This window comes from Vombatus ursinus, unplaced genomic scaffold (assembly GCF_900497805.2).
Source record: "Vombatus ursinus unplaced genomic scaffold, bare-nosed wombat genome assembly UNPS02014786.1, whole genome shotgun sequence".
Lineage (NCBI taxonomy): Eukaryota > Metazoa > Chordata > Mammalia > Diprotodontia > Vombatidae > Vombatus > Vombatus ursinus.
Genome location: NW_020954564.1, coordinates 14,337,249 through 14,357,715, shown reverse-complemented (window position 1 = coordinate 14,357,715; position 20,467 = coordinate 14,337,249). Strand labels below are relative to the sequence as shown.

Here is a 20,467-nt window from a genome sequence, read left to right as displayed (position 1 = left end):
TATACTTTATGTTCTAAGGTCCCCTCCAGCCCTGACATTCTACGTTCTAAGGTCCCCTCCAATGCTCACATTCTATGATCTAAGGACTATATTCTATATTCTAAGGACCTTTCCAGCATTAACAATTTCTAAATTTTAAGGTCCCTTCTAGCCCTCACATTCTGTGTTCTAAGGGGCCTTCTAGCTCACGGTCTATGTTCTCAAGTTCCTTCAGTCTTCATAGTTTGGGTTCTAAGGCCCCTTTCAACCTTCTTTCACCTTTAACAAGTTCCATTCTGGGGTTCCTTCCAAGTCTAACAATTCCTGTTTTAGGATACCTTCTAGCTCTAAGCCTCCTGCTAGCCCTGATGGTCGATGTCTCAAAAGTCCTCCCAGTTCTAACAATTGATGTTCTATAGTCCTTTATGCCCTAACATTCTATGTTGTTTCCTTCCAACCTTAAAATTCTGTTTTAAGGTCCTTTCTAGTCATTGCATTCTATGTTCTAAGAACTATTCTAGTACTGAAAGTCCACATTCTAAGGTTTCTTTTGGCCAACAGTGCATGAGAGTAAAAAAAAAAAAACAACAATCCTTCGCAAGAGCCTAAATCTGGGAGTTTCCTATACTTGGTGGGCTGGGGTACCCTCCTCAGAGCCCACCCCCTGCCTTGAGGCCTTGGGACCGTTGCTGGGGACTCTTACTACTTTCAATTCCCCTCCCTTCTCTTGGTCCTATGCCCCCTTCCTGCCTGGAAAGCTGGCTCCTTCCCATATGTGTTTGATGTTAACTTTGCTTGGTCTGGGAGTAAAAAGGGAAACAGAGCCCACACCCTTTCCCTCATTGACTCCATGTCTCAGGTCTCCTCCCCACACCAAACTGGAAAAATGATTGAGACAAAAAGCACACACCCAGGACATTGTCCTGATTGACCTTTAACTGAAATCACTGCTCCCTTAGAAGGGGGTGGAAGGGCTGGCATGAGAAGCCAAAGGACTTGTAGGGGGAGGTTATCACACAAAACAGCTCTTGTTGGGGGGAGGGACATCAAAGGCCATGACTGCAGAAAGAGTAGCTCCTAACTCCTCTCCTCTCTCCTCTGCCCCCATCCCTGCAAATATTCCATTTCCCCAGCTCTCCCGTATTTTCCAATGGGTTCCCACCCGTCCTTCCACCTTCCTTGATGTATACCTACCCCATCCTACCATTTCTCCAAAGAACCATGCGGGCAACGATTGTTCCTCAGTCCTTCGAACTCTACCCTCACTAATATCTGCCATCTCGTGACATTTGTTTCCCCTTCCAAAGTCTTGGTAAGGCTGCCCTTCTCTGGAAGTCTCCTAAATCTCCAACCTCAATAACATTTATCCCTCCCCTCAACCAATCCACACAGGAAACATGGGTTTGACTCTTATACTTAGGCCCAAAGGGACAGAGCTGATCCTCAGCTCCCTGGCTCAGTTTTCTGAAGCTACAATCTGACTCATCCCTCCCCCCCCACCCCTAAAAAGAGGGCCTGAGATCTAGGACCTGGAGAAACACCCTTACTAAGAGTCTGGAAGGAAGACAGAAGTGAAAAACGGAATTCTGCCAAAACCCTAAACAAAAAGAATGCACAAGTGACTCCCTGGAATTTCTCGGACAGACATTGAAACCCATGTGCTGTTAGTAGATAGAGCAGAAAGGACAATGTACTAGGAGTAAGAAGGCCTGTATTCTGATCCCCAATCTTAATTAACTGTACAGCTCTGGACAAATCTCTTCCTCTCTCTGGGCCTCAGTTTCTTTATCTGTAAAATGAAGGAGTAAGATTAGGTAACCCCTAGAGTTCCATTCTATGTTTTAAGGTCCTATTCCATGTTTTATTTCCTAACATTCCATGTTCTATAGTCTTATTCCAAGTTTAACATTCTGCAGTCAAGGTCCATTTCAGTTTTCATTATGGTTATCCACTCCATATTGTGAGGGTTAGGGACACAGCACCCCCACGATCTGGAAAATCTGTGTAAAATTTTTTGGCCCTCCCTTTGTACCAGAAAAGAAACCTGAATTTTTTCTTCTTCTTTTATGGGGTATTTACAGTACCCTCTTGTAAAATTTGGGTTGATATTCTACAATACCATACATGTATTTTATGCATTTCCGAGTTTCTAAACTTTTTCTGTGTCATTTGCTGGCCTTCGTGTATTGTCTGAAGCTTCCGCCAAACTCCTAAAAAATTCCCATTTAATTTCTTATGCCAACCTGTGATATATTGAAATCACAGTGGGGATTGATTCTACAATTTACTGAGATTAGAGATTAGGGAATTTATTGAGATTGTGACTTTACACTGGAACAGTGACTTGCCATTTTGATTGAGTACGAGAAGTCATGTTTTTTGTGATGACTTACTGCTGAGTATTTGGGGGTTCCCTTTACAGGTCCTGTAATCTCCTGAATCTGGCCCCTGGGCCTGCCTCCCTTCCACCCTTTCCACCACCAGCCACTGTGGCTGCTTCCCTTTCTCTGGAAAGGGAAAGTATCTGCTCAGCCCTACCCCACATACCTTGAAGAGTTCTGGTGCCTGTTTCTTGATCTTTTCCATCTTCCATTCATTCTCGCAGGGGTTGAGAGAGGAAGGTGGTGCAGTACAGGAGCAGCGGCAATCAGTCCCAGAACTCACAGTTTCCACTGTGTAGAAATCCTCCACTCTCATACTCCCACTGCGGACGCGGCTGCAGGCGTCTTTGCTCAGGGGTCTCAGGATGCACTTGCAGCGGCAGTCAGAGCCCTCAGACGTCATCTGAACCTGTTCAGTATCACCAAATACCTGGGCGGGGGGAGTAGCAGAACAGAAGTTCCTGGAGAGAAGGTCCAAAGATAGAGTGGGCACTGGGAGAGAAGTGCCCATTTAACTGATAGGCAGAGTAGGCACATGAGTAATAGGGACCACCAACATTACTGAAGTTGAAGGCTTCTTCCTCTCTTAAGTGGAAAAATTTCCCTTTTATGGGAAGTGAAGGAAGTAACAACTACACCTATTCTGGACCTGATTCTCACCAACAAGAAGGAATTGGCTGCCAAATTAGAAATATTGACCACCTTGTAGGGAAGTCACCACTCACTTCATCTTAAAATCTCTGAGAGAGGAAGAGAGGAGATGCAAGGATAGTCTGACAGGCATTCTAGATTTTCAGAGAATAGATTTCAAAGCATTTGGAGAAAGCTAGGTAGGAGCCCACTGCCAAAAATTCTACAGGGGAAGTCAGTCCAAAGGGGATGGGAAGCTCTCAAGAATGAAGTTCTGAAAACAGAAACAAACAAAAACAACTCCAATGAGGAAGGAAAGAGGGTGTTGTCTATAGCAGGCTTTCTTAAACTTTTTCCATTTACAACCCCTTTTTGCCTGAGAAATTTTTTTTTTTTGCCCGAGAAATTTTTACATGTCCCCAGGTATACAGATACATAAAATAAGTATACAAATCATGATTCTTTGATATATATATAATTTTACCATTTATCAAAGATGAAAGCAAATTTACATATTAATGAGATGGATATGCTTGTTTATTTTTACATAAATAATTAAATCTTGGTGGAATATTTTATACTGAAGGATGTAGAACATCTTCAATGTTTTTCAAAGTTGATTGATATTTTGATTTTATAATCATCAATGTTGATAACGCCACTTCACATAAATACATAGTACAAAATGGCAGAAGTATGTTTAGGGTCATTTCAGAAATTGCTGCAAATTCTGTCCTAATCCCAAGCCAAAATTCAGTTAACGATTTTGTAGGCACACTAAAAATACTGCAGTTCATAACATACAATAGTCTTGAACCTGAGCCGAGGTGTTTCTGGCAGCATTCCTGTTGCATTGTGTAGTGTGACGGCATGCACAGTGCAAAGTGTGCATGTTGTGTGTTCAGAACCAAGGCTGCAGTGAAGTTGCATGATGCAACACAGTCAAGCGCTGCCGGAAACACCTCAGATTCATTACACATTTGATTTTGAATTAATTTTTGGTCAATGTGCGTTCAGAAACCTTTTACTGTTGCCAAATTTTTGGTGACCCTCATATTCAGTTACGCAAACCCATGTTGGGTCGCAATCCACAGTTTAAGAAGTGATGGTCTATAGAGATCAATGTAGACTTTAAGAAGGATATAAAGGTGGTAGGACCAAGGATAGGTAATAGAACCAAAGTGCTCCAGGGTCTTGTAAGAAGAGTGTCAAGAATATAAAAGTTCAGATCAAGCTGACATTGACCATGAGTAGGGCATTTTAGTTCTATTGGGCAAAAGAGAGAGGAAGACTGGGGCAGCTAGATGGTGCAGTGGATACAGCACCAGCTCTGGCATCAGGAAGACCTGAGTTCAAATCTGGCTTCAGACACTTGATACTTATTAGCTCTGTGGCCCTGGGCAAGTCACTTAATCCCCAATTGTTTCACACACACACACAAAAATTAGGACAGCTTTTCATCAAGAGGGTTGGAACAAAGATAAAGGATAATGAAGAAAAGGCAGAACTACTCAACTCATTTCACTTCTCTTTTCTCTGCTAAGAAAAAACGATCCTGGACTAGAAAATGATTAATTAGAGATTGGAGCCCATGTTAAGGAAGGAGATAGCAAGAGAATGCTTGACTGCCCTTGATGAATTTGAGTCACTAGACCTGAATGAACTATATCCCAGGGGACCGAAGGAAGAAGCAGGTATAATTATTGAGCCAGTTGCAGAGATCTTTGAGAGGCTGTGGAGAACAGGATCCATGCTTCAGGACTGAATATGGGCAAATATTCCCATTTCTAAAACCAGGAAAAAAGCAGAGTTTGTCATTTATAGGGCACTGAGCTTGACTTCAGTTCCTGGAAAAATCCTAGAACATACATTAAAGGGAAGGGTTGTGAACATCTGGAAAGGGAAGCAGTGATGAGAATGAGACTGTGTGAATTCCCCAAGAACAAGTCTCAGCCGACCAGACTCATATGCTAACAGCATAGTACAGAGGGAAAGCACAAGATCTGCCGTTGTCTACTGGAATGAATGGGAGCAGTTTTCTCTTCTGTAAAATGAGGGAGTGGTTGATGGCTGAGGTTTCTTCCTGCTTTAAACCTATGATCCTGTGATTATAGCAGGCAGCTAGGTGGTGCAGTAGATAGAACACCGAGTCTACAGTCAGGAAGACTTGAATTCAAATCTAGCCTCAGAGGCTCACTGACTGTTTGACCCTGAGCAAGTCATGTACCTTATGTTTGCCTCAGTTTTCTCAACTGTAAAATGGAGAACATAATAGCACCTAACTCCTATAGTCATTGTGGGAATCACATGAAACAATATTTGTAAAGCACTTAGCATAGTGCCTGGCACATAGCAGGGACTTAATAAATACTTGCTTTCTTCCTATGATCCCTCCTTTTTCTTTTTTTTTTTTTTGGACAGGGTTGCTTGATTGATACATTATGGAAATGTTGTAGACATTGTAGACTTGATTTCAGCAAGCATTTGGCAATGTCTCTCATGCTAACCTTGTGGACAAGATGAAGACTTGTGGGCTATACAAGAGAACAGTCTGGTGGATTCAGATGTAGTTGAATAAGTCCTAAAGATTTCAGAGGTAGGAGAGGGAAGGGTGCAAGGCTCTGAGCTAAGTACTTTACAAATATTATTTCATTTGATCCTCTTAATTTTGTGAGGTAGGTAGTTATTATTCCCATTTTACAGCTGAGGAAACTGAGGCAGACAGTGCTTAAGTGATTTGCCCAGAATCACACAGCTAAGTATCTGTCTGAGGCTGGATTTGCACTCAGGCCTCCCTGACTCTAAGCTCATCACTCTATCCATTGATCTACCTAGCTGTCCCAAGGTAGATATCAACTTGGAAGAAGGTCTTCAGTGAAGACTACCCCAAAGTTCTGTTCTGGGTTTTGTGCTTATTTGATCTTGTTATAAATAACTTAGATAATGGTATCAGATTTGCATATGGAATAAAACTTGTGGGGATAGCTAACTGAATGATGGAGCCAGGATCCCAAAAGACCTCCATGGGCTAGAAAAATTGAGTGAGTCAAATAAGATGAAATTTAATAGTGGTAAGTATAAAGTCCTCTCAGGTTAACACTCAGGTTAACAAAAAAAAGTCCTGGTTCTTGTGAAGATCTGGAGGTCTTAGTGGACTGCAAGTTCAGTTCAACATGACAGTCAGAAAATTTAATTCAACCTTAGGTTGGATGATTTTGGCAATGACAACTTTACTGTTGTTCTTTACCTTGATCAGAACCCATCTGGAAGGTTGTGCTTAGTTCTGCCTACCATGTTTGAAAAAGGAGAGTAATAACCCCATTGCCTAGCAGAAAAAACGTGAGAAAGAGAAAGAGAAAGGAGAGTAATGAGCTAGAGAGGGCCCAGAGGAAGGCAATCTGGATGGTGAGGAACTTCAGGATCATGCTATGTGAAGAATGTTGGAAGGAACCAAAACATTTAGCTTGGAGAAGATTTGAAGGACTGAGAGGAGGACCATGATAGTTACCTTTAAATAAAGTGTCATATGGAAGAAAGATTAGACTTCTGCTTTATACTATCACAAAATGAGAATAACTACAAGTAATCTGAGCATTCCCAGATAAGAAGACATAAAGGAATAAAGAGAAGGGCCCTGCAATGAGATTCAGGAGGCATGGTGTTGAGCCCTGGTTCTGATACATAGTAGTTGTGGTCTTGTACAAGTAATAGAAGTAAGAACTGGGAGGGTCCTTAAAGGTTCTCTCAGAGGTGAGGAACCTGTGGCCTGAATTCAGTCAAAGGACCTCACTTGAGGACCTAGAGAGCCACATGTGGCCTTGAAGCCAAAGGTTCCCCACCTCCTAGTCTGTCCTTCTCCATTTAAAGATGAGGAATCCCAAGGCCAGAGGCAGTAAGCAGTAGAGTCAGGATTTGAACTCAGACCCTTTGACTCCAAAAGCAGTGCTGGTGCCTTAACCCTTCTGGGTCTTAGGTTCATCTTTAGATAAATGGGAATAATAATCCTCATACCTCTTATTACCGGGTTGCTATGAAAAAAGTACTCTGTAAAGTTAGGAGGCAACGTGTTGAAATGAAAAGTACACTGGATTTGAATCCCAGCTCTGTTACCTGAGTGATACTTGCCTTCTCTGGGCCTCAGTTTCCCCTTCTGTAAAATCAGAGGGTTGGGCTAGATCTCTCTAAGATCTTTTCCAGCTCTAAATCCTATGATTCTGTGAACTGTAAAGGACTAGAGAAATGTGAGCTATTAACAGGAAAATCACTTCCACTTTCCATCTTTAGTTCTTCATCTGCAAAATGGGGACAATAATATTTGCATTGCCTACCTCATAAAAGTTACTATAAAAAGAGTACTTTGTAATCAAATACAGAAATATGGGCTTATTGCTTTCATGATTTGTTTTGGATTTCCAATTTTGTAGTGGTGGTGATTAGGTTAGCGTTCATCTTTTAAAAAACTGCTTTTCTTATAGTCTTATTTCTTCAGAATCTTGATCCCTGAACTTGAGTCTTCTCTTTCCCTTTTCTGGGGGTTTTTGAAAGGGAAGGCCAGCAATAAAGGTCCAACTCTAACCTCACAATCCTGTGGAGAAGACAGACCAGTCCTGAGCAGGGAGCTCTGGGACTGCTGGAGGAAGTTTTTGGTAACAAGGACACTTTCCTGGCAAAACTTACTTTTGAAGTTGCCAGGTAATTATCTCCTACCTGTTAATGGTTAACACCAGGCCAGGATGAGGGCTTGGTGTTTGCTGCATTCCACAGCCCCATGCCATTTGTGGGAGGAGTTTCCAAATGCTAATTCCATCTAATCAATCATAAAATCGTATATGCTACCTGGGTTGGAAGCGACATTAGAACATGGATTGTTAAAACAAAGAAGTTCGAATATTAGAATGAAAAGGGACCTTAGACACAGAATCTTAGATAGGGCCTTTGAACACTGAGGGTCAGAAATGGAAGGGGTCTTTAAAACACACAATGTTAGAGCTAGAAAATATATTAGAACACAAAATATTAGAGCAGAGTTGATAGAGACCTTAGACTTCACTAGTTTAACCCCCTAATTTGAGTTAAGAAAACAGAAATCAGTAAAATGAGGCCCTGTGAGGGCTATGAATCCTGCCCACATCACACGGATGATTAGTGGCACAGCCAGACCAGAATCCAGGTCCTTTGCCTCTAGCTCTCTGCACTAAATGGGGCTGCTTCTCAACCCTGGAAAATCACCCCCAAGGGTCTCCAGACTCTCAGAGAGTTCGTGTCCTGCTGGCCTCTAGGTTCCCTGCTTCTGCCCACTCACAATCCCAGCCTGTGCTTCTCTGGCCTGGTCTGATGGTGCCCTAGCAAAAGGGGAGCTGACAGAAATTGGGTGTGGGGGACTTAACTGGAGCCTCCCCCATTACTGGGCAGGAAAAGCTGTTTAGCTCATCTGCCCAAGCAGCGACCATCTGCTACATTCTTTCCCTCAGTGATGAGGTGCAACGTCCTATGTGGTGCAGGGAGGTTGGCAAAGCTTACTCAGGCCCACTGGTGGGTCAGTTTTCAAGCTGGCCTGGAAATAGCCTTTGGCAACAATCCTGGGTTTGGTCCAGGAGGGGAGCCCCTCCTCACCCCACCCCAAGCCAAGTCCTACCCAGCTGGCTCCTGCCTCCCATCCCCCACCCAACTCCTGTTCCCTCCTACCACCCATCTTTTCACTTTTCTAAAGACAAAACCCTGTGCATACTTGGAGGTGGAGCTGACTCTGAATTCCTTCCTCTCCTCCACTAACTTACACAATGAAGGAAGATTCCTAATAACTGAATGTTAGAACTCGATGGAATCTCAAAACATAGAATGTTGGAACACAGAACATAGAGGGGCTGGAAGGAACCTCAGAACATAGAATGTTAGACTCTAGAACAAAGAGTGTGAGTTGGCAGTGACCTTAGGGGTCTATCTTCTTTGTCCAACCCCTTTATTTTAAAGAAGAGAGAGACCCAGAGAGAGAAAGCAACTTTCCCAAAGTTAGAGCCGAACCGAGGCAGAGCTAAGATTAGAACCCAGTTCTCTTGCCTCTCATATCAGGGCTCATTCCCGACACCACTCTGTAAAGGGCCAAGAGAGCTTTTAAATGACTGTGTTCCAGACATCCTGGGGAGTCTTTTGGTGACTCTTTACAACTGGCTGTTTTTCTTAATCCTGTCCTCCCCCTAGGCAAACCTGGAAAATATGTTTCTTCAAGTCCTGATCTCCCTGGTTCCCACTCTCCTCTTTTACTCCCACCCTTCTGCTACCTCTGAAACAAAACTCCTCACTGCCCACATAGACGGCTGCTGTCCTCATTTTCTTGGTAGTTTTTATATAAACATGACTCTGAATGCTTACAAGTAGTTCACAATAGAATCCAAAAACCATCAGGGGGAAAATTAGTGGTTTTACTGAAAATGAGTCAATTAGATTCTAAGATGGATCAAATTCTGCACGGACCATTAGTGCCAAAGAAAGTTGCTATTCTCCCTTTCTATCCCTTTGTATTTCTTCTCCAACCCCTCACCTCCTTCCATTAGGATAGCCTGCCACCTACTTGGAAGGTGATTCTGTCCTTCTAAAAGCCTGAAAATCTGGCCTCTGGAGCTCTTACTTGAGACAGTATAGTTACTTTAACATTAAGCAATGGGGCCTAATTTACATATAATGCAAATCACCTAATTGTGGACATACCTCCCCAGTCAGTTCCAGTCTTTTTGGTCTTGTCTCTCTCACTCCACCCGCTGCATGCTAAATTTGGGGTCAGTTGGCATGAGTCCTAACCCTCATACTTACTAGCTCAGCAATTCATGTAACCTCTTTGACCCTCAGTTTCCTCATCTGCAAAGTAGAGAAAATAATCTTTACTTCCTACCTACCTCAGAGGGATGCTGGGAAAAAATGTTTTGTACATCTTACAACACTACAGAAATGTGCACTCTCTGTAAAGTGATGTGGTTGGACTAAGGTTAAGAGTTATTAACCTGGGTCCTCTGAACTTATTTTTTATATTTTGATAACCATATTTCAATATACTTGGTTTCGGGGGGCAGCTAGGTGGCTAAGTGGATAGAGGACAGGCCCTGGAGTCAGGAGGACCTGAGTTCAAATCTGGCCTCAGATACATAACACTTACTAACTGTGTGACCTGGGGCAAGTCACTTAACCCCACTGCTTAACCAAATTAAATATATATATATATACATATATGTATACTTGGTTTCCTTTGTAATTCTGTGTTTTATTTATTCTTAAATTTCTATTTTTTTTAACCAAATGAGATAACATTTGTAAATTTAGCACAGTGACTGGCACATGATTGGCTCTTAATAAATGCTTACTCCCGTCCACTTTATTTTATGCATTTAAAAACACTATTCTGAGAAAGGGTCCACAGGCTTTACCAGACTGGCAAAGGAATACATGACACAAATAGGTTAATAACCCTGGACTAGAGGATCTCTAAGGTTCTTTCCAACTCTCAGTCTTTTAGTCTTCCTATCACTTCTCTTACTACTCTTCCTTCTCCTCCTCCTCCTATTACTCCTACTACTATTCCTTCTCCTCCTTCTATTCTTCTGCTTCCTCCTCCACTCCCTACTCCTATTAATACTACTGTTCCTACTCTTCACCACCCCTATTCCCCCACATTCCTCCCCCTATTACTACTCCCTGGGAGATCTCATCTACTCTCAATGCTCCAAATATCTACCTTCCAACCACTCTTCAATCTACTTCACCAATTCCTTTTCTTTCTCCTGCTTCCTAAGTACAAGTTCACAGTTCCATAGCTTTGGAACTGGAAGGGAACTTAAAGGTCATCTAAGTCCTTCCCCTCATTTTATAGATGAGGAAGCTGAGGCTGAGAGGGGTTAAGTGATTTCCAAGGTAAGGGACAGATCTGTGATTTGAACCCAGATTCTCTGACTCCAATCCAGCGATCTCAAATGCAACCTTCTACGAGAATCCTTTCCTCATCCCTAAACTGCTAGAGGTATCCTTCCCCGAACTACGTTATTATACAACATATTCATTTTGAATATATTTTGGATATGCTTATATAAGTCAAGTTGTCTCCCACCTCTGGAATAAGCTCCTGGAGGAACGCTTAGCAGAGTGCCTGGCACACAGCAGGTGTTTAATAAACACTTGTTGATCGATTGCACCCTGCTGAGCCCTAACACTCTCTCAGACTCTCTTCTTTCTCTATACTCTCTCCCTTTGTAGTCTAATTCACTTCCATGGGTTCAATGATTGCTTCTATTTAAATTAGTTCCAGTTTTATATTTCTGGTCTTGATGTCCTTTCTGAGACTTACATCTATGTGTTGAACTGATTGCTGAATATATCCAACTAATTGTCCTACTGGCACTTCAAACTTAACATATTTCCACCTGATTTCATCATTTCCTGTCCCCTCTCATCTGTTTCTCCCCATGACTTCTCTATTTCTATTCACGACAGCACCACCTGTATTTGGTCACTCAGGCTAGAAACCTTCATGTTGACTTTTCCCCACCTCATGCCTCCACATTCAATCAGGTGCCAACCCATCTTGAAGGTTCCTTCAAAAAAATCTCTTCTAACCCTTTTTCTCCTCTTCTTTACTTCCACTATTATAACCCAAGTTCTGCCATAGTGGAAAGAGCAGCGACTCTGAAATCAGAAAACGGGTTCAAATCCCATTTCTGACAATACTACTTGGATGACTTTGGGCAAATGACTTAAGCTCCTTGAGCCTCAGTTTCCTGATCTGTAAAATGATGGGTAGATGTGATGATCTCTGAGATCCCTTTCTGGTCTAGATTTATGTTATTATAACAAAGTGATCTCCCTCTTTATTCTTTCAATTCATTCTTCATACAGCTTTAAGTAATAGAACCAGTCTCCGAGTCTTCTGGCTCTAAATCCAGTCCTCTTTTCATTATACCACACTGCTTCCAGGCTCAAGGCACAGAGCTGACTATGCTTTTAAAAAACCCCATGCCTCCTCACTGCCCACACACCTCAGCCCATTATAGAATGCTGTCCACCCAAATCTCTAGCCTTATTTCCCATTACTTCTCCAGTCTAAATGAACTATCCAGTCCAGTCAATATTTTCCTTATTTTCTCTGCCAAGGAGAACAAAAATGGTTAACAGGGAGTTGAACCTAAGATAAATGAGGAGATAGTTAAGCTTGATGAGTACCAGTCACCTGACTTGAATGAAGTAGATCCCAAACTACTAAAAGAACAATCAGATGCCACTATTGAGTAATTGTCAGTGATCTTTGAAAGACTGTGGAAAATGGGATAGGTCCCACAGGACTAGAGAAGGGCAAACACTGCTCTAATTTTCTAAAAAAGGGAAGACAGTAGAGTCTGAAAACTATAGAATCGCACCTCTTTTCTGTGCAGAGGTGGGGAGCCGTAAGTCTTGGACCCTACAGATAACTGAAGCTTGATTTCAATTCCTGGAAAAATTCTAGAACATATTATTGAAAGGATGATTTGTTAACATCTAGGAAGGGAAACAATGATGGCCATGCTCTTTAAAAAAAAGGTCATGACATACAAATCTCATTTCTTTTTTTTTTTTTACTGGGTTCAAAGACTGCTAGATCAGGGTATTATGGCAACAATTTTTTTTTTTTTGCTAGATTTCAACAGTGCACTTGACAATGTCTCTCATGCTATCCTTATAGACAAGATGCAGAGATATAGGCTAGAGGAGAGTACAGTTAGATGGATTCAGAGCTGGTTCAATGACTGGTCTTAAAGAGTCTTCATTCATGGGTAGATGTCAATTTGAAAGGAGGTCCCTCATGTAATACCCCACAGGCCTATCCTGGGCCCTATGCTGTTTAATATTACTATAAACAACTTGGATGACAGCATAGATGGCATGCTAATAAAATCTGCATATGACACAAACCTTGGCAAGATAGCCAATATATTGGATGACAGAACCAAAATCTAAAAAGACCTCCATAAGATGAAATTTAATAAAATAAATACAAAGTTCCCCACTTGGAATTTTTAAAAAATCAATTCCAGAAATCCACATATATAGCAGGGGACATATGGTGGTTAGACAACAGTGAAAAAGGTCTGGGGGTTTTAATGGATTGCAAATTCAATGTGAGTCAGCAGTACAACATGTCAGCCAAAAAAGCAATGAGATCTTGGGCTTTATCAAGCTGTTTTTGAAGTATCTTGTCCATAAATTGGGAAAAGGCCAAATTCTTTGCCTCGGTCAGATCACTTCTAAAGTAGTATATTCAGTTCTGGGTACTACATTTAAGAAACTACTTCACTGACCTGGAGAAGTTGCAGAGTAGTGAAACCAGGAGGGTGAGGAACCTTTTGACCATGTCATAGAAGGAATGACATTGAGTGAACTGAAGATATTGAGTCTAGAGAAGAGAAGAGTTGGCAAGATAGGTAACGTTAAGTATTTGACAGGCTGTCAAATGGAAGAGAGAGTCCAGGGGTGGGGAACCTGTGGCCTTGAGGCCACACGTGTCCTTCTAGGTCCTCGGGTGAGGCTTTTTGACTGAGTCCAACTTATACAGAACAAATCTTTTTAGAAAAGGGATTTGTTCTGTGAAGTTTGGGTTCAGTCAAAGGGACCCACTTAAGGACCTAGAGGGCCACATGTGGCCTCAAGGCTGAAGGTTCCCCACCCCCGGATTACACATGCTCTTAACCTCAACTGGCTGAACTAGGAGCAATGTTGTAGACAGGCAGTTTTGGGCTTGATGTAAGAAAAAGTTTCTTAATAAGTTACAGTTAACACAGTGCCTAGCACATAGTAAATACTTCATAAATGCTTACTGATTGATTGATCAGTAACTACTGTGCTAGGCACTAGCGATATAAATACGTTTAAAGAAAGAATCCCTACTAGCAAAGCTTGAGAAGGCACCTCACTCCCCCAGTGCAGAGGTGAGGAGCTATGGGTCTGGGGCCCTACAGACAGCTCAAGACCGTTTGGATGGGTTGCTTAGTTTCACTGACCCGTTTTTTTCCTCTTTCTCTTTCTGTTATTCTTTGTTGTTAGGGATCCTTCTTTTGGAAGACAAAAGGGGAAAGGATACATTTGGAAATGTATCTGATGTAAAAAACAAAAAATATCAATAAAAATGTTTGAAAAAAATTACAGCCAACCTCAAATGGAATGGCCTACCTTGGGAGATAGCCAGAGGTCTGTCACTAGAGGTCTTTAGGTCAAACCTGGATGAATACTTGTTGGACATTGTATGAGGGATTCCTGGACAGCTAGAGATGAGACTGATTGGTCTCTAAAGTTCCTTCTAATGCTGAGATTCTACAATTCTGTCACGGAAAAAATGCCTCTCCATTTTGGTACCCAGTGTTTATTCCCAAAAATGCCTGCCATTTTCTTCTTTTGCTTATCGGAATCCTAGCCATCTTTCAACTCATTCAATTACCTCCCTTCCTCCAGGAAACTTTCTCTAACGACTATAGCTCACAGGATTTTGTCCTTTCTCTACACTCCTATGTGACACAGCTGGTCTGTGTCATTCAGTTGGCACTTAAAACTCAACAAACAAATCTTTCTCTCTGCTCTATACAGAGCACTGCTCTCAGTGGATGAAGAAGAGACAAAGTTTAGGTTAACTCTATCGCTGTCCTCATTGGGCTTACATTCTAATTGAGGAGTGATATAAATTAGAGAATAATGGAAAGAGCATTGGACCTGGATTCAAACCCCAGCTCTATTATTTACTAGTTGTGTAATGTTGGGGAAATCACTTCCCTCTTTGGGCCTCAGTTTCCCCATGTGGAGGATTAAATGATCTCTATAATCTTTTCTAGCTCCCGTGATTTTCTTTGTCCTGTCTGTAGATTATAAGCTCCATGACGAGAGGGACAGACCTGAAATAGACCTAGTGTGCAATCTATAAATGCTATTGGATGATTGATTGTCAAAGTTCAATCCATGTTACAATACATTAAGCACAAAGATATCCTCACCCATCTCCTGTGTCAGGCTAGATCCACTTAGAATGGGAAAATTACTGGTTGGGTTCTCCTGTCAAGCCTGTAGGACTTGAAAATCTCCAGGTCTTAGTTGCTGGCTGATACGAACACATTTAGTTCTCTTCCTTTGAAGCAAAGTCAGAATCAAAGCTATTTCCTAACAGCGTTTGATGGAGGAGTATAATGTCTGTCTGTCAGTCAAAGGAAATGCTGAGCTATATGGCTCCTCCTCAACTGGAGCCAGTATCTGGAGTTTGCCGGCAGCCAGGGTGTCTGTCCCCTACTTTATCTTCATCCTCACCTTCAACTACCCTCCCAGGGCAAAGTTTTTCCAGACTGGAAATCAGGGTCAATCTTATTGTCTGCCAAAAACTCGAATTTAGGCTCTGTGACCCCTCCCCCCAACCAATCAATTCCTCCTTCCTTCCCACCTCTGCATGAAAGAACTTCCAACTTTCTCAGTCTAACTGGCTGTCTGCCCTTTATTGTCTTTTCTATCTCTTTCCTGGCTTGCTTCTTTTTCAGGTTTCCCTCTCTTCCTGTCTCCCTGGCATCTCCATCTTTCCAGTCTCTCTCCTCCCCTTCTTTCTTTTCTCTCCCTCTCTTTATCCTATTCCTCCTCTGTCTCTACCCTCACCTCCACCCCCATCATTTCCCACATTCTGAAATCTTCAATCTCACATGAGGGTCACATAGTACACATTTGTGGCCAATAAACCACATCTAGTCCCCATTCCTCTTTAGGCTGGGGCATGTGCAGGGCTTCAGGGGCTTTGAGGAGTACAGGGTTAGGAAGACCTTGCTAGAAGTATGACTAGGTTCTCAGGATCAAAGGATTTCGAGTTGAGAGGGAATTTAGAGATCATCTAATCCAGCCCCTCATTTTAAGGATCAGGAAACTGTGGTCTAGAGGGGAGGAGGACTTGACCATGATCACAAAGGTAGTATAAATGGCACAATCAACATTTAAACCCAGGCTTCTGACTCTAAACCCAATGCTCCTACTAACTACTTCACAGTGTGAGGGAGAAGTGGGGAAAAAGACTAAATGAGAGGTGAACCTAAGAAGAACAGAAGCCAACAGTGGGGAGAAGCCTTCCAGAGGTAGAGAGACCCAGAAAGATTATCAGAGAGAGAGAAACTGAAAAATGGGACTATTCCTTTGGTGTATGGAGGAATCCCAGAAGTGTTTTCAGAGGCAAGGTTTCCAGTAGGGGGCAAAGACCTAATGGTGGGAGTTGTTAGAAAGAAAGGAATCCCTAGACTAAGAAACTCCTCAGTGGAGCCCTGGGAGAAACCCCAAAGAGAGGCTCCCAGAGCAAAGAAGGCCCCTATTGGTGTGGGAAGGAGAGGTAGAAGGGTCCCTAGGGGTAGGTGGAAGAGGAACCTCAGAGGAATTAACAGGCAGAGTGATAGGTATTCCTGAAGCAAAGGTGGCCTCATAAAGGGGGTCTTGGAGGAGAGGGTCACTATTCGGGGTGAAAAGGGGCACCACCTCCCTGGGGTAGAGGTAAGAGATCCCACAAGAAGATCCCACATGCTCTGAGCCTGCCCTAACTCTGGCCCTGGCACTCATGGTCAGAAGTGTGGGGGGAAGTGGTTGAGGGGGGTGAGGGGTGACAGCTGCAAAGAGCTTTTCCTGCTCCAGCTCGTCCTGTTTCCAATTACACCCCCGGGCGGAAACTCCACAAGTCAAAGAAGAGCCACCTAAGCCCAGGAGGCCATCAGGGCCTGAAACATGTGAGCAGAATCAGCCCTACCCGATGATGGGGGAAGGGTCTGAGCCAGGGCCACCTCCTGCCAGCTTCCTCCCCAGCCCCACCTGCTCCCCAGGGACCCCAGGGTCAGCCTGGAATTGAATGAAGCCTGGCATGCCTGGGGCTGAGAGCTCCCCTGCCTTGTTACCAGCTGCTTCCTTCTCTCCCACCCCCAGTGTGCTGTTGGTTATTTCAGTAGGGGCCTCCTTCCTCAGGCCTCTCACACCCAGTTATCACCAGCTAAAAGGAGGCTTCCTCCACCCCTAACCCCAGTTCATTGGTCTAACAGAGGACACGGATCAGCCACAGCTCCCTGCCCTACCCCAACCCCTAACCCACGCAGAAACCTACACCTGCTAGCACCTGCTAGGAGTCTAATCTGCAGAGGAGACTAGATTCATAGGAGATGAAGGCTATGAGAAATCATGGGATCACAGAGTAAGAGCTGGAAGAGGCCTCAGAGGCCATTCAGACCAACCCCCTCAATTTAGAGATGAGAAAACTAGAGAGGTCAAGTGACTTTCCCAATATCACATAGGTAGTAAGTGGCAGAACAAGGATTTGAACCCGGGACTGTCTGATGCTAAATTCAATGTGCCTTTCATGATATGCTTTTAGAGCAGAGAATGTTAGAATGTAAAATGTTAAAGCTGGAAATGACCTCACAACACAAAATGTTATAGAACACAGAACAACACCAAAAGGGACTCTGACTCCATTTGGGGTTTTCTTGGCAAAGATACTAGAGAGGTGTGACATTTCCTTCTCCAGCTCATTTTTACAGGTGAGGAAAATGAGGCAAACAGGGTTAAGGGACTTGCTCAGGGTCATACAGCTAGTAATTGTCGGAGGCCACATTTGAACTCAAAAGATGGGTTTTCCTGACTCTAAGACCAGCACTCTATCCACTGCACCACCTAGCTGCTCCCATCTAGTTGAACACACCTTTGGATTTAGAGTTGAGTTGAAGGAACCTTAGAGATTTCTTAGTCCGACCCTGTTATTTTGCAGACAAAGAAACAGGTGAAAGAGGTGAAAGTGACTTGTTAATGGTTATTTCACAACAAATAAATAGCAGAGCCGAGATCTGTACCTAGGTTTCTTTAACCCACATGTGGCCTGGAGGCTGCAGGTCCCCCCCCCCCCCCCCCCCCCCCCCCCCCCCCCCCCCCCCCCCCCCCCCCCCCCCCCCCCCCGTCCTATCCCCTAGGGCTTTCAGCAAAAAAAGAAAGACAAATTGGAAACTCAACTTGTATTTTTCCCAGCAAGGACAGATTTGGATCATGGTAACCAGAGTGCCTCTTCCTATGGAGTGAAGATTCCTGTCTTTAGATGGTAGAGATGCCTGGCTCCCCAAACACTCACTCACCACAGCAGCTTCAGCCACAAAAATCGTCCACCTGGGACCAAGCTGTTTTGTTTGTGATTTCTTAATTTTTTTTTTAAAAAGAAAGTGATATTTAGCTAACACAGCATATTTGGATTTTCATCTTTTCTGCTTTCAATTTAAATTCTTCTGCCACAAGCCCACACAACCTCCTGCTCTGTTTAGAGAGACCTTAGAGGATGAAGGAGAAAAAAATAACAAGATGATATTTGCTTCCTGTATCTATGACAAAGTGAATTAGTAGAAATAGCTGATTCAGGAGACCTGGATATGGCCACTAACCAAGGGCAAGGCACAGACTCAGAAAGATTTAAAAGAGACCTTAGACTATAGAATGTTAGGACACTGAACATTCTAGTCCATTCTTATTATTTTACAGTTGGGAAAACTGAGGTAGAGAGAAGTGAAATGATTTGTCCAGAGTCACCTAGCAAGTTAATGGTAGATCTGGGAAGGGTTTTTTTTTTTTACCCTCATATATAGAAACCATGTTTTCCTCCTCCAAATCCAACCAACCCTCCAAGTTCAACCTAGCTCAAAGACCTCCGTTTCTCTTCTGCTTAGCCTAGGTAGCCAGAACAGGAAAGGGCAGGAATTTGGAAGAGACAGATTTAAACTGACATTCAACAACTTGATCTTTAGGACAATAAAAGGGGCTGTCTGACTAGAAGACATCAATGGAAGGGTGGACAACTACTTGTTGAAGGTGTTTTAAAGGAGATTCTTAGTCAGATAAAAGCTGGACTAGATGACCCCTGAGGTCCCTTCCCATCCTGAGATTCTTTGATACTTAACATTCTAGCACTCATGGTTTTCGGTCTATGTCCTAACATTAGGGGCAGCTGGGTAGTATAGAGGACAGAGCACTGGATCTGGAGTTAGGAACATCTAAGTGCAAATCCTGCCTCAGATGCTTACTAGTTATGTGAACTTGGACAAGTGTCTTGATTACTATCTGCCTCAGTTTCCTCACCTGTAAAATAGAAATAATAATAGCATTTCCCTCCCAGGGTAGCTGTGAGGATAAAATGCAGTAATATTTGTAAGAATTTTTAAAGTACTATATGAATGTTAACTATTATTATATTCTAGGTTCCTTTTCAACTCTTCTGGAAATTAAGTGAAATTGATATTTTCGGGGGACCTGAGCTAACTCACCTGGCATCTAGGAGTCAGAGGAAAGATATGTAAGAAAAAGCACAGGGGACTCCAGTCCCATCTGGAAGTCTTTTTCCCTCCTCCCCCAGGAATGGCTCCATGGTCAATGAAAAAGAGATACTTCACTGCAGGTTATCATTCACTGCAGGCAGGCATTTGTACCACTTTTTATAAGTTACACTTTCCTGGTGAAAACCCCACCAGAGGCTTTAGGTGAACTAGCTGCAATTGCGGAAGACAGTCCTGCCTCCTTTTTCTTTCTATGCTCAGACAATGTTTTTGCCCTTTCCTGCCTCATTCCCTTTCACTGAATTACCAGGGTCAATAGATGGATCTTTCTCCCTCCACCCCCTTCTATTGGAGATCTAGTAGCTTAAGAAGGGTCTTGCAGAATCAGAATGTAAGAGAGCTGGAAAAGTTCTTAAAATGCAAAATGTTCTAACATAGAATGTAAGAACTTAGGACAAAGAATATTTGAGTTAGAAAGGATCTTGGAGGTCATCTGATCCAAGTTCCTTATTTTATAGATTGGAAGGAAAAACAGCTCTGGTCTCAGACCCTGAACGCATCCTAATGTTGTATTATTTACATTAACTTAGTAAGAGTTTAAATTGATTGAGGTGTGCTGGGCAGGGTGATACTAAGCAGAAAAAGCACTGGTCAAAATGTCCCCTTTCCAGGGTTCTACCCCCTTTCCCAGGCCCCAGCCAAGAGTACTCCCTCCCAAGAATACTCTCCCTCTGCCAGGACCATAGCATTCCTTCTCCCGGTCACAGCACCACCCCAATTCAACACTAAGAAGCCACAGGGTTAGTTCCCCCCCTGGGGATAACTGGCAAGAGATCTCTTAGCAGAGTACCAGTAGAAAAGAGTCGTTCCAGGGCCATAGGGCTTTAGCACAGTACTAAGGCAAGTCATTTTCCCTTTCTGAACCTTAGTTTCCTCATCTTTAAAACTGGAGCAATACAGTGTTGCCTTCTAAGGTCTTTTCAAGCTCTGACATTCTATGTTCTAACATTCTAAGTCCCAGGGTCTCACTTAACTCTGACATTCTGTGTTCTAAGGTTCCTTCCAACCCTGACATTCTACGTTCCAAGATCCTTTCAAGTCTTGACATCCTAGGGTTCTAAAGACACAAGGATGAAGGGAGCCGGTGTGAGCAAAGGAGTCACTTCC

The 20,467-nt window shown here is 43.0% G+C and overlaps 1 protein-coding gene across 1 annotated transcript in view; it reads right to left on the bottom strand.

The window, feature by feature from the left end:
* Window positions 1–20,467, bottom strand: part of LOC114047378 (olfactomedin-like protein 2A) — a 46,321-nt gene that overhangs the window by 25,692 nt on the left and 162 nt on the right. The window contains exon 2 of the mRNA XM_027868203.1: window positions 2,527–2,790. Within this exon, the coding sequence (XP_027724004.1) occupies window positions 2,527–2,790 (264 nt within the window). The remainder of the gene's footprint in view (window positions 1–2,526; window positions 2,791–20,467) is intronic.